Consider the following 13,898-nt stretch of genomic DNA (forward strand, 5'->3'; position numbering starts at 1 on the left):
TTCAGTGTTGCAGATGATTTTATGTGGTTCGTGGATAAACCTAAGTCTGTGGTAGTACTTTATGGCAAGTGACACTGGTTTTCTGCTATGATGTAAAGCCTCTTCTACATAAATCATCTGAATGGAGGAGAGATTAGTACATTAAATAAAAAAATTCTTATCAGTTAAACAATAAATGGTGCCAAATGATGAGTGGACATGCCATGAAAAGAGTTCTTTTTGTATTTTTTCTATCAGAGCACTGCGCAACTCAGGTTTATGGTGGTGTCATGAAAGCCTTTTTTGTATAACCACTATGGTATCTCCCAGTCATGCATTATTTTCAGAAGTTTTGCCTAGGATCTCTCTCTCTCTTTTTTTTTTTTTTTGGTTGTCAAGGTGAGAAAAGCTGAGCATAGCAGAAATAAGTCACAACAGGATGAGAGGATTTCCCTGGGAGGGGAGTTTAAATGTGTCTTTGAATAAAAATAAGATAAAAACAAACCACTCATGGAAAGTCTGAATGTGAACAGTAGTGTCAGTATGAAAAGAATAGCTATTCAGTGCAGAATGGAGTGACTCTGGTGGCACCCATCCAATTCTCCACATCTCTGATGTGTCTAAGGGATTCATAAAACTAATGCTAGCATGAACTTGGGGTCAGGTGGGATAATGAAGGAACACCTGCAATGCAACAGCCCACGCCACAGGCAGCACAGACGCAGCTGACCACATGAGCCCTTACCAAGTGAGGTGCCTCTGGCCCGGTGCTCTCAACTAGAAAGCCGACAGCTCCAGCGTCCAGGCCGGCCCAGAGGCAGGAGTCAGAAGAGAAAGCCAGGTCTACAGGTGCAGGTGTGAAGGACAGAATAGGGAAGAGCAAGTATTGGTTAGAAAAGGCAGCAAAGTTGAGGGGGAAGGAGCAATAATGTCAGAAATAAAAAGTCAAATTCTCAAGAACAATGAATACTTCTGACTGCAGGAGCTGAGCAGTGGTTAAGGGGCCAACAGAGACCTACGTGAAGACATTTCATGTATGTCTTGGTGTCTCCGCTGAGAAGTGACAATAGCAATACCTGACATACACAGGCTGGTGCAATAATTCAGTGTAGTCACACTAAGTACCTAGCAGCTGGTACTAGCCAAGGAATGGCACTCCAAGGAGCTCCAGGCAATCCAGCTGCTGCTAACCCCCCATCCTGCAGTTCATAGTGGGGTGAGACTGGTCTAAGATTCTGAGGGAGGATTAAGTGAGCACATCAGTCACTGCATGGCTCTCAGAAATATGTCAACATTACCGTCCCAAATTCCCACCTCGGAGGCCTCAGCAGAGAAGAGATGGGCAGAGATTCAGAGACCAGAACCCCAGAGATCAGCCATGTTTGCATCAGCCTCTATGCTGGAGGCTGACACCTGAATCAGGACTCACCTTCTCCAACCTGCACAATAAAAGGACTCTTAGGAATGGTGTCCCCAGCAAAGGAGACCTTGATCACATGAGGGCCAGGCTGCATGGGTTTGTACACACAACGGTAAACCTGGTTCCCCTTGTCTTCCACAAGCAACTCCACAGTGTTCTTGCCTTGGGGGTCTTCTACCTCCACACCAATGTCACCCACACCTGCACCTATGAGAGACAGGACATTCCATAAGCCTAACTGGTCCCACCAAGAGCTTGTTTTTGATAGGGACACAGAAGAAGCAGACACAAAACACAAACTCACAGAAACAAAGATGGGGCCCAGTGATGTCTCTCACTCAGTAGAACACACACTTTGCCATGTGTGAGGACCTAGGTTCAAGACCCCAAATACATGGTAGCAGCTGCAAGGGGAAATTTTCTGATTGCTGCTGCAGTATCTCTCTTTTCTCTCTGTTTCTTTTTCCCTGTCTCTTCTTATCTTTAAAAAGAAAAGTAAGGGAGTTGGGCAGTAGCACAGCGGGTTAAGCACACATGGCATAAAAAGTAGAAGGGGTCAGGTGGTGGCGCACCTGGTTAAGTGCACATATTACAGTGCACAAGGACCTGGGTTCAAGCCCCTGGTTCCCACCTGCAGGGGGAAAGCTTTACAAGTAGTGAAGCAGGGCTATAGGTGTCTCTCTGTTTCTCTCCCTCTCTATCTCCCTCTCCTGTCAATTTCTCTGTCTCTATCCAATAATAATAAATAAATAAAAATATTTTTAAAAAAGTAGAAGGGGCTCAGTGGTGGCATACCCAGTTGTGCGTACATACTATAATGTACAAATGTGGGTTTAAGTCCCCAGTCCCCACCAGCAGGGGGGGAAGCTTTATGAGTGGTGAAGCAGTGCTGCAGGTATCTCTCTCTCCCTCTATCTCCCCTTTTTCTCTTGATCTTTGTCTTTACCCATATATAAATAAATAAGAAAAAGATCCCTCCCAGGAGCAGAGGAATCCTCAAGCACAGAGCCCCAGTGATAGCCTTACTAGTCAAAAAATTAAAATAAAAAACAAATACAAGGAGGGGGTTGGGTGGTGGTACACCTGGTTGAGCACACATGCTACAGTGTGCAAAGACCTGGGCTCAAGCCCTCAGTCCCCACCACTGCAAGTTGTGAAGCACTGCTGCAGGTATCTCTCTGTCTCCCTCTTTATCTCCCCCTTTCTCTCAATTTCTGGCTATCTCTATTCAATAAATAAATAAATATAATAAAAAGTATTTTCTAAAAAGAAAAGAAATACAAGGAAAGAATGATCTAAGGACTCATAGCTGAGATTTTCCTTTTTTACCCATTCTTTTTTTTTTTTATTATTATTTTTCTAAATTGAAAATCTGAGAATTGAAGAATAGTGTCTTATTAGTCTTTTATCCCCCCTTGCAGGGATATTCTTGCAAAGATAAATATGAACTTTTTAAAATTACTAAATAGTTTTCAGGTATGCAGAATTATATTTTGAACTCTATATATACCAGTAGTAATCATCACCAAAAGCCTAATTTCCAAGTAGATGTTTTCTGGTTTTTTTTTCCCTCCCTACTAGAGTACTGCTTAGCTCTGGCTTATGGTGGTATGGGAATAAAACCTAGAACTTTGCAGCCTCAGGCATGAAATCCTTTCTATATAAACCATTATGCTAACACTACCCCTCCCCCCACTCAAGTCAATAATTCTTAAAACACAGTTTCCTTGGAATAGTCTTTCTTTCCTCCTTCCTTCCTTCCTTTCTTCCTCTCTTTTGGACAGTGCCAGGGAGCCACCTCCCTAGCCCAGTCTTTTATTTTATTATAAGAAAGAAACCAAAGCACCATTCTACCACCCACAGAGTCCCACTTTGTGGGTCTTTGTTGCTTTCTCATGTGGTGCCAGGCATCAAAACCAGGGTCTCAACAATGTAAGACACAGGTTCTGATGATGAGTGCCCTCCCCTGCCATCAGCACATTTATTGAGCCAAGTCAGAAATGTGTACAGAAGCTAACTGATTACTAAATAAAGCCACACTTAAGTATAAATGTTTAGAAAAAAAGCTGACTTTGAAGAAAAACAACAGCACATTTAAAGAAGCTATTTTAATTATTGTTTAATTTAAAAGACAAAGGTTAGACTTTCCAAGCCTGCATCTCAGGATCTGGGAGGAGCCAGGTCTGTAGGGGAAAGCCACTTACCTGCTGTGTAGATATCAAAGTAAGTGGGCTTATTGGCAATGTTGCCTGAGGCCTCCAGGCCTGGGCCTTTTGCCGTGACTTTGCTAGCATCACCCTGGGCCTTATCGACATTCACTTCGAATGGACTCTTGGAGATGTGCTGTCCAGCAAAGAGGACTGTGACCTACATATGACACATAAATAGGACAGTTGAGACATAGTCAGCTCTCCCTACCCAGCAAGATCATCACAGCAAGTCACATGTAGTGTTTGTTCTACCCTCTGGACTATGAAGACCATAATATTAGCATATGAAAGTCAATGGATATGCTTACTGTTGGCAGAGAATAGGAACAAATGTTTATAAGTGAACCTCTAGGTGGTGTGTGTGTGTGTGTGTGTGTGTATGTGTGTGTGTGTTCCCTTGATGAAAGAAACAAGAACAATGCTCAAGTGGAGATTGGGCCTAGGACCTCTGGAATCTCAGGCACAACATAAGGGATCTGCAGAAGATTCACTATCCTCCAGCATCAAGTTCTAGGATTTCAAACCTGAAAGAATTACTTAAGAGACCAAGAGCATTCTTTGGCGTATGCACTAGAGACATGGCACAAATGTCCATCTAAAACTTAAGTTCTTCTTTTTCTTTTTAAAATCTATTTTATTTCACATGAGAGAGAGGGAGAGTGATGCCAGAGCACCAGTCTGGGGCACAGGGCATCAAGGATCAAACCATGAGCCTCCAACACGGAAGTCCAGAACCCAGTCAGCTGAACTGTTTGCTCTGTCATAAGAATTCTTTATTTACTTTCTTATTTATTGGATTTTAAGGGTTATTGAGGCTGAGTTTCATGTGAACTGAATAAATTAATTACCTCATAAATGTTCCCTTTAAGATTCTTCTCACCACTAAGTTTATGGTGTTCTAAAAGATAGCTACAGCCACCATTCAGGGTAATGTACTAAAGTGCAGTCTGATGAGTCTGGCCTATGTTTCACTCTGGGCAGGTCTGGAGAGATTGGTCTGTATGTGCTGTTGAAGGGAGTCCTACAGTGAAGGGCCTGAACTGCACTCTAAACTCTTGTAAGACTTCCTTAGCAGGGGCTGGGTACTAACATACCCAGTAAGTACATATAATACCAACTGTAAGAACCCAGGTTGGAGACCCTACTTCCTACCCGCATGGGAGGATGCTTCAAAAGCAGTGATAGCAGGTCTTCAGGTGTCTCCCTCTCTATCTCTTCCTACCCTCTCAATTTCTCTCTGTTCTATCAAATAAAATAGGAAGAAAGAAAAGAAAAAAAGAGAAGAATCCTTTAGCCCCTGCCCTATAGGCCAACAGAGCACTAACTCAAAATGAATGCAAAGCCCTGGTGAAACTAAGAGCCTGGGGCTTCCACCTTGTCATTTCTCTAAGGTACATGAGTGGTCACTGGCCTCCATAAATGTCGACTGGCCCTCTATACTCTGAGCATGTATCTATAGTCATTAGTTACCTAACTAGAGCTAGGAAAATCTTATGACCCTGGGGGCTGGACAGTGGTGCACCTGGTTGAACGCACATGTTACAATGTGCAAGGACTCAAGTTCAAGCCCCCAGTTCCCACCTGCAGGGAAAAGCTTTGTGGATGGTAAGGCAGTGCTGCAGGTGTCTCTCTATTGCTCTCCCTCTCTACCTTCCCCTTCCTATCAATTTCAATAAATAAGTAGAGATAATAAAAAATTATATTAAAAAAAATCTTCTGACACTGTAAAGAACTAAGTCAATATGAGAGCAGGCTGGGCAATGGTACATTTGGTAGAGTACACACATTATCATGCACAAAGACCCAAGTTCAAGCCTCCAGACCCCATCTGCAAGAGGAAAGCTTCACAAGTAGTAATAGTGTGGCAGACAGCTCCCTCCCCCCATGTCCTTCTCAATTTCTCTGTCTATATCAAAAATAAATAAAATATTATAAAAAATAAAGTGTTTAAACAAAAACTCAGTCACTGCATTCAGCTGACTAAATGGATTCAACGGATTTAGCTATATCATCAGGCTGGTTTATCAGAATCCCAAATTTCCTACACAGTATAGACACTTTCCACAACTAAAAGGAAATTGAAAAATAACTCAAAGAGGCCAGTCTAAGGTCCACTTCTTACACACACTCAAGCAGGAAAAACAATATAGAAATGTAGCCCAGTCATCAGCCATGATGCCTCTACTTACTTTGTGCAGCCCGGTCACCTTGGGCAAATATTCCACAGAGTATGTCTTATTCTTGTCGCTGTCCGGAGTCACCTGTGCCTAGGAGAGAAGGGAAGTGGCAGGTGTGCCAAGTGTGGGTAAAGGATATACCCTGCCCACCAAGGTTCTGCCTTGTGCTGTCAGAAGCACTGGAGGCACTGTTTCCTGGCCAGCAGTCCTGCAGGAAAGAATCACCCTAAAGTCATAGAAACAAAATCACATAACACAAAGGAATAACTCAGTCTAGTCTCTCCACTGTCTTGAGGTTGGATCTCCCTAGGATAAAAATTATGAAACAGAGTGCTAAGAGTAGTTCACCCAATAAAGCACACACTTGATCATGCACAAGGCCTTACTCAGGTTAGAGTCCTCAGGCTGTACATGCAAGCACCACACAAAAAAAGAAGGTTCTCCTTGGGCATATGACATTACCAATGTGTCCAAAAAATTCACCTCTCCAGAGCCCTACCTCACTAGGGAAAGACAGAAACAGCCTAGGGATATGAATCAACTTGCCAATGCCCATGTCCAGTGGAGAAGCAATTACAGAAGCCAAAACTCTTACTTTCTGCATCCCAAAAAGAATTTTGGTCCATACTCCCAGAGAGGGAAAAGGGATAGTGAAAGTTAGCCAGAGGGCTCTGAACTCCAATTCCATCAAGACCCAAAGAGAGAAGAGGAAAAGAAAAAGGACACTTGGAAGTAGTAATAGGTGTGGGTGTGACTTGGAAGGAAAGAAAGGGTAGGACCGTGGGGGGGGGGGTAGTATATGTAAATACAGACAGATAGTTGTAGAAATAATAGCCAACCCATATCTGCAACCTTGGGAGAACTACTGTAGCTTCCAATGGAGGGAATGTGGATACAGAACTCTGGTGGTGGGAATGGTACAGAATTATATCCCTATTATCTTATAATTTTGTAAATCAATATTATCACTAATAAATTTTTTTTAAAAAAAGGAAAGACACTCAGATATAGTAGGTGTGACTTAGAAAGGAAGAGAAAGCAGGATCATAGATAAATGGGTAAGTAAATGTGTGTGTGTGTGTGTGTGTGTGTGTGTGTGTAGATAGTTGTAGAAATAATAGTTAACCCATATCTGTGATCTTGAGAGAACTAATGTAATTTCCAATAGAGAGAATGAGGACACAGAACTCTGGTGGTGGGAAAGGTATGGAATTATACCCATTATTTTATAATTTTGTAAGTCAATATTAAATCACTATTAAAATAAAGAAAAAGCTTCATGAGTGGTGGAGCAGTGTTGTGGTGGCTCTGCTGTCTATATCTCTCTTCCTCTTTCAGAAAAAAAATAAATCAGAAAATGATGAAGTTGAACAGGAATGATACAGGAACAAAAGGGAGGGTGGAAAAAAGCCCTGATAGCAAAAAAGAAAAAGAAGGAAGGAAAGAAAGGAAGGAAACAGACAGAGAGAGAGTGAGAGAGCGAGAGAGAGAGAGAGAGAGAGAGACTCACTTAACCTTTTATTGACTGAAGATTTTACTGGGGGGGGGGGTAAGGAAGTAGCCAGAGACTGCACAGAAGATATGAGTGAAAGAGGTCCCAGGTTCAAACTATGGCCCCAACAATGGTCAGAGCTGAAAAGTGCTCTGGTTGAAATAAAAATATAAAAATGATAAATAATTTTAAAATGTTTTAAAGAAGAGGAATTTACTGACTGTTAACTGAGATGCTGGGCTGAACAACAAGTATCAAAGATAAAATATGGAGCAATTCAAGCACAGTCCTGACCCAACTGGGGGAAGAGACAATATGGCAACACACCTGCAGTTTCAGATGATTCTGGGGCCCTGTGATGGCGTCCCTAGTAGAGCACACATATGACCATGCACAAGGACCTAGATTCAAGCCCTCGGCCCCCACCTACAGGGGGAAGCTTCAGGAGCAATAAAGCAGAACTTCAAGTATATCTTTCTCCCTCTCTATCTTCCCCTTTCCTTCAAATTTCTATCTCTACCCAAAGAAAATTAATTTTTTTTTATTTTAAAGAGGGGCCCAGCAGTGGTGCACTCAGTTAAGTGTACATATCACCATGCACAAGAATCTGGGTTTGAGACCCTGCTCTCTACCTGCAAGGGGAACACTTTATGAGTAGTGAAGCAGGTCTGTAGGTGTCTATCTTTGTCTGTCCCTTTCTGTCTCCCCTTCCTTCTCAATATCTCTGTCCTGTCAAATAAAGGAAGAAAGAAGAGAGAGAGAGAGAGAGAGAGAGAGAGAAAGAAAGAAAGAAAGAAAGAAAGAAAGAAAGAAAGAAAGAAAGAAAGAAAGAAAGAAAAGTGGTGGCCAGGAACCGATGATTCCTAGTGTCAGCACCAAGTCCCAGCAATAACTTGGTAGCAATAAAAAAAAATGTTTTTAATTATTTCAGCAGAGATTAAGCAGCAGAAATAAAACATAGCCTTGAGAAGATCAGTGGTCTGAAAGAACAGCATGTGCAAAGGCCATGAAGTAGGAACCAAGGAACGGTGGGGAATGATTAGGGAAAGAACCACTTGTGACTCAAGCCATCAGGTGCTAAGACCTTAACTCTGAAGTCCTCTGCTAAATACAAAGGATCTTTTCTTCTATTAAACACTGTGCCCTTGAGTGTCAATGTATAGTATTTCAAGGTATAGTCCTTGGGACAAATTATTTTAGCTGTTGTAAGCTTAGGATGTTTCTGGTAAGAGACAGCCTTCATCGTGAGCTTTAAAGAGGAGAATGGAAGCACAGCCCCTGGTTCTGATATAAACTCCCACACTTCCATGGAATGCTGACAAGAGAAACAGAGTGCTTCAACATACCCCCTCTTTGTTCCCTTCTGGGTCCTCAATGAACACCATCACGTCTCCTTGCCCAGCACTGATGGTGTCCACAGTGAACTTGGCTGGCTGCTTTACCATGTTTCCAGTGGGCTCGATACCTGTCACAGATACACACAAGCACATTATAAGACAAGCCAGGTACCACAGGAGGGTTAGGGAGGCACCTGCGTGTCCAAGGGAGGAGACCCAGCCCTTCAGTTACCCTGTGGAGGACCAAGACAAAAGTTCGTGACAAAGATAATCCAACAGGTCAAAGGCCTTAATTTTTTATTCTTGTTATATAAGCAACATCCAATTCTGAAATATTGAAAGCAACTTGGACAGAACTAACAGGGGCTGGTCTGGGGCTCAGGGAGTGAGGTATGGGAGAAAGGCATGCTCTTTCATTAAAGGCCATTTTGGTATAACTTGAAATGTTTTTAAACATGTCCAAATACTATTTTTTTAAATTAAGCTATCTATTTTCATGTGATTGAGCAAATTAAAAAGGCAGATTCCCAAGCAAATGTAAGAAGTAATACCAGGCAGTGACGGACTCATTTGAGAACACACATTACCATGTACTACGCATATTACACACAACTAAGGTTCAAACCCCTAGTCCCCACCTATAGGGGAGAAGCTTTATGAGTAGTGAAGCAGTGCTGCAGGTGTCTCTTTCTCTCTCTCTCCCCCTCACTCCCTCTCTCTCCCTCTCCCCCCCTCTATCTCCCCAAAAAAATACCCTTAGTGTATTGCACCAAAGCAAAGGACTCTGCTGAAGGAAAATGGGGCATGGGGACTTTAGGGTTCTACTGCACGATGGTAGAAGAGGACCTGAGTTGGGAGTGAGAGTGGTTTGCAGACACCTATCATGGAGAGATGAGAAATTTCACACGTGTCAACAACTTCACTGTAAATTAGTAATAAAATTATTAGAGAAAAGAAATAATATCCTTGACTCAGTTCTCCAAATAGTCACCTTACACAAACTTTTGAAAGATATCCCAAGGATGCTGACCTTGACACAATCAAGACGTTAATGTTCCCATCCCCCTTGGAAATCACCCGTTGTCATTTCACAGTCACCCTTAGTTCCCTCTTCTTTCTTCCTTCTTCTTTCCTTCTGCTCTCCCTCTCTACTGTTTTATTATTTCTAGAATATATTACATGAAAGCATACATCACGCAACCTTGGGGCTTGGCTTTTTCCACTAAACATAATCTCAAGACATTTATTCATGCTGCTGCTGCATAATTCTTTTTATTACTGAGTAATATTCCATGATATGAATGTACCAGTTTATTTAACCAGTCACCCGTGGGAGGACATCTGGGCTGTTTCCAGTTATCTGTTACCAATAAAGCAGATATAAACATCTGTGTCCAGGTTTGTGTGTGAACATAAGTTCTCATTCCTCTGGGATAAATGCCCAGTAGTGCAGTTACTGGGCAGTAGGGTAGCTGGATGTTTAGTTTTTAGGGTTTTCGTTTGTTTGTCTTTAATAAACTGCTAAACTGGGCTCTGGAGTGATGACACCTTTTATAAGCTCACTAGTAATGCTAAGTGACCCAGATCTAGTTTGATCTAGTAATGATAACACCGGTTTGTGGTGTTATCATTACTTTTAATTTTCATTATTCTAGTAGGTGTGTGATGGTTCTATTTTGTATCTCTGACCACCAGTGATACTGAACCTTGTCTCCCTGTCATCTGGTTTAAATAGCTACAAGTTACAGCAGTACTACTTCCTTCACTTCTACCACTTCACTCCTCCTCTAGTACTTTTTTTTTTTTTTTTTTTTTTTTTTTGCCAGCGCACTGTTCAGCTCTGGCTTATGGTGGTGCTTATGGGGATTGAACCTGGACTCTAGAGCCTCAGGCCTGAGAGTCTGCTTGCATAACCATTATGCTATCGACCCTCTACCCTCCTGTAGTACTTTTTAAGTGTGTGTGTGTGTGTGTGTGTGTGTGTGTGTGTGTGTGTGTGTGTGTGTGTGTGTGTGTGTGTGTTGTGCTACTAGAGTTTTTGCTGGGGCTTTATTACTCATAGTCTCACCATTCCTGGAGAACTGGTTTTGTCTGTTTGTTTTTAAGACAGGATGAGAGATAGAAATAGAGACAGACAAGATGAGATGCCATAGCACTGCTCCATCATTTGTACAGCTCCCTGGATAAGCATGGTCAACTAGGAGGCTGCACCAATCCCACACTCTGTGAACTCCCCTAGAGCACACTTACCCTGCAGAGAGACAGAGCTACTTCTCAGAACAAAGGTATCTTCAGTTTGCTATGCAAGAAATGCTTCACACAAAATATACACCTGGGGAAAGGCTCCTGCTTAACTCCTAGCTGTGTGCCTCTATACAACTAACCCTACAAGGGAGACTGCCACAGGGTCTGCTTGTGGTTTGACCTCATTCCAACCTCTCTCCTTTCAACTATTGGGAACTAAACAGTCAGGGTTCAGAGAACACCATTATAACTACTAGCAGGCAACCTAGTCAACATATAAAAGGTGAAATAGAGCAAAGCTCTGGACCCTTTTAGAAGCTAGAAGCTGCAATGTTTTCTAGCCTTTGGCTCAGCTGTCAGAAATAAAGCAATGTTACTAGAAAGGAGAAAAAACAAATGGTTCCTGCCCTTCGCCTCACAGCAGGACAACAGGAATATCTGGAGGGGGGCTCATATGGCCTTACATGGGAGGCCACAGCCTGAAATGGCCATTATGCCTTCCTACTTAAGAAAGAACCCAGCAGTACAGTATATCACACCACGTGTATGAGATCCTGAGTCCAATCCCCAGTGTCCTATCCTACCTCCCCTTCCCACCCCCCTCATCCCCCCCAAAAAAAGTGGGGAAAGAACAAGGAGGAAGAGAGGAGAGAGAAGGAAAATAATAATAAGCTTAGAATTATATAATCCAATAATCCCACCTCTAGGTATATACCCCCCAATTAAAAGCAGAGTCTCAGAAACATGCACACCTTTGCTCATAGCAGCATTATTTGCAATAGCTAAAAGGTAAAAACAACCCAATTGTCCATTAGCAGATGGAATGACCAAAATATATCTTAGGTTTTTGGAAAAATCATGATCCATCTATGCATAGAATAACACAGAAAAATGTCATGATTTTTCTGATAGCCTAGTGGTACAACAAAAAATTATTCAGTTTTTAGAAAGGAATGAAGCTTTGATATTCACAAAACCATAAATGAGCCTACAATATTACTTGGGGCCTGAGGAAGGAACAGGTAGTGGTGCACCTGGTTGAGCACATTATCATGTGCAATGACCTGGGTTCAAGTCCCCAGTCCCACCTGCAGAGGGAAACTTCACAAGCAGTAAAGTAATGCTATAGGTCTATCCCCCCTTCTCTTCTCCACTCTCAATTTTTGTCCCTATTCAAAATAAATAAAATATTTTAAAATATTTACATGAAGAAGTAATCCAAACACAACAGGAAAATATGGCATGGATCCATCTATATAAGATATCTAGATTGGCAAACTCAGAGGCTAAGAGTAGAATAGTGGCTACCAGAAACTGAAGGGAAGAGTGGAAGAAGAGAGTCTTTGCTCCACAGGTAGAGTTTCAGTTTGCAAAGATCAAAAAGCTCGAGAGAGACAGTAACAATGGCTGCAAAAATACAGCAAATGTACTTAATACTACCTAAAGATGCTAAAAGAATGAATTTTCTGTTATGTGTATTTTGTGACTAAAAAAAAGGAAAGTATATACATGTTAATACATGCATGGATGTGTGAAAGGGAAAAAAAAGTGCTTCCTTGAATACATCACACTCACAAAAGAAGTCGATGAAGGAACTGGCAATGACTTGGCCACATTCCTGAACTGCAGCAAGTGGTCATTTTCTAGAACATGCACAGCACTGTGAAAGGAAACCATTAACAATGGGGAAACCGGACAGCCAGAGATAAGGGTATTGCAAACAAGCATTTTCTGTCTTGATTAGAGCTGATCCATTTGACCAGTCTTGTTGACAACACATTGATATGGCTGTCTGCAGCTTGTGTTACTATTAACAAGGCACAAACTTTAAAATCACAGAATCCTGGCTGCAGCCTCCACCTTTAGTATAGCTTAGAGAAAGCACTTTCAAAGCAAGCATTTGAGCAACAACAAATAGAGGGGACCTTCAAACAAAGGTCCCAGTCTTGAGATAAAACAAACTGCATGGATCTACCTCATTGCTAAAAACCTGAAAGGGCAAGTTTCAGAAAGGTTCATCTTTCAACAGACCCACAAGAAAAGAAGGACGTGGACACTAGAGCTGGGAACACAGCAACACTGCTCTGGGTGTGTGTCATCTTAACACTAAGTTGACACCAAAGAAGGCTATAGTCTCTTCAAAGGCAACAAGTGTACTAGATAGCTTAAGACAAGTGCTCTGGACTCTTCAGAAAGTCAATAATCATTTTTTTAAAAATGGAGTAAATTATTCCAGTTAAGAATATAAAGAGGATAAATATAGCAAGTAAGTCTTAATCAGATCACAGGGGGCCGGGTGGTGGCACACCTGGTTGAGCACACATGTTGCAATGTACAAGGACATGGGTTCAAGCTCCTGGTCCCCACTTATAGGGGGAAAGCTTCACGAGTGGTGAAGCAGGGCAGTAGGTGTCTCTCTGTCTCTTTCCCTCTCTATATCCTCCTTCCTCTCTATTTCAGGCTATGTCTATCCAGAGGATATGTTATTCCTTTTTTTTAAATATTTATTTATTTTCCCTTCTGTTGCCCTTGTTTTATTGTTGTAGTTATTGTTGTTCTTGATGTCGTCGTTGTTAAATAGGACAGAGAGAAATGGAGAGAGGAGGGGAAGACAGAGAGGGGGAGAGAAAGACAGACACCTGCAGACCTGCTTCACCACTTGTGAAGCGACTCCCCTGCAGGTGGGGAGCCAGGGGCTGGAACCAGGATCCTTATGTCGGTCCTTGCACTTGGTGCCATGTGCTCTTAACCCACTGTGCTACTGTCCGACTCCCAGGATATGTTATTCTTAGGAGAGGTTTTCTGATGTATTGAGGTTCAGTAGTCTGCCAGTCATCATGTCTGCAACTTATTTTCAAATAATTTAACAATCTCTCTCTGACACAAACACACACACACACTGTATAAGAGGAAACTCTTAAGTGAAAATTGTAGGCTACTGTGGCATAGGAAATGGTGCAGTGCATAAAGCATGGGTCCTGAGTTTGTTTCCTGGTACTACATATGCCAGATTGATACTTCCCCTCTCATTAACAAGCA

The 13,898-nt window shown here is 42.1% G+C and overlaps 1 protein-coding gene across 5 annotated transcripts in view; it reads right to left on the minus strand.

The window, feature by feature from the left end:
- The window catches only part of FLNB (filamin B), a 196,956-nt gene that overhangs the window by 73,552 nt on the left and 109,506 nt on the right, over positions 1-13,898 (minus strand). For all 5 annotated transcript variants that reach the window (XM_060203030.1, XM_007521188.3, XM_007521190.3 and 2 more), the window contains exons 5-8: positions 8,625-8,743; positions 5,799-5,876; positions 3,604-3,766; positions 1,409-1,606 (exon numbers count right to left, since the gene is read on the minus strand). In XM_060203030.1, coding sequence (XP_060059013.1) covers positions 1,409-1,606; positions 3,604-3,766; positions 5,799-5,876; positions 8,625-8,743 — 558 coding nt within the window. The remainder of the gene's footprint in view (positions 1-1,408; positions 1,607-3,603; positions 3,767-5,798; positions 5,877-8,624; positions 8,744-13,898) is intronic.

The sequence above is a fragment of the Erinaceus europaeus genome, chromosome 12, assembly GCF_950295315.1.
Source record: "Erinaceus europaeus chromosome 12, mEriEur2.1, whole genome shotgun sequence".
Taxonomy (NCBI): Eukaryota; Metazoa; Chordata; class Mammalia; order Eulipotyphla; family Erinaceidae; genus Erinaceus; species Erinaceus europaeus.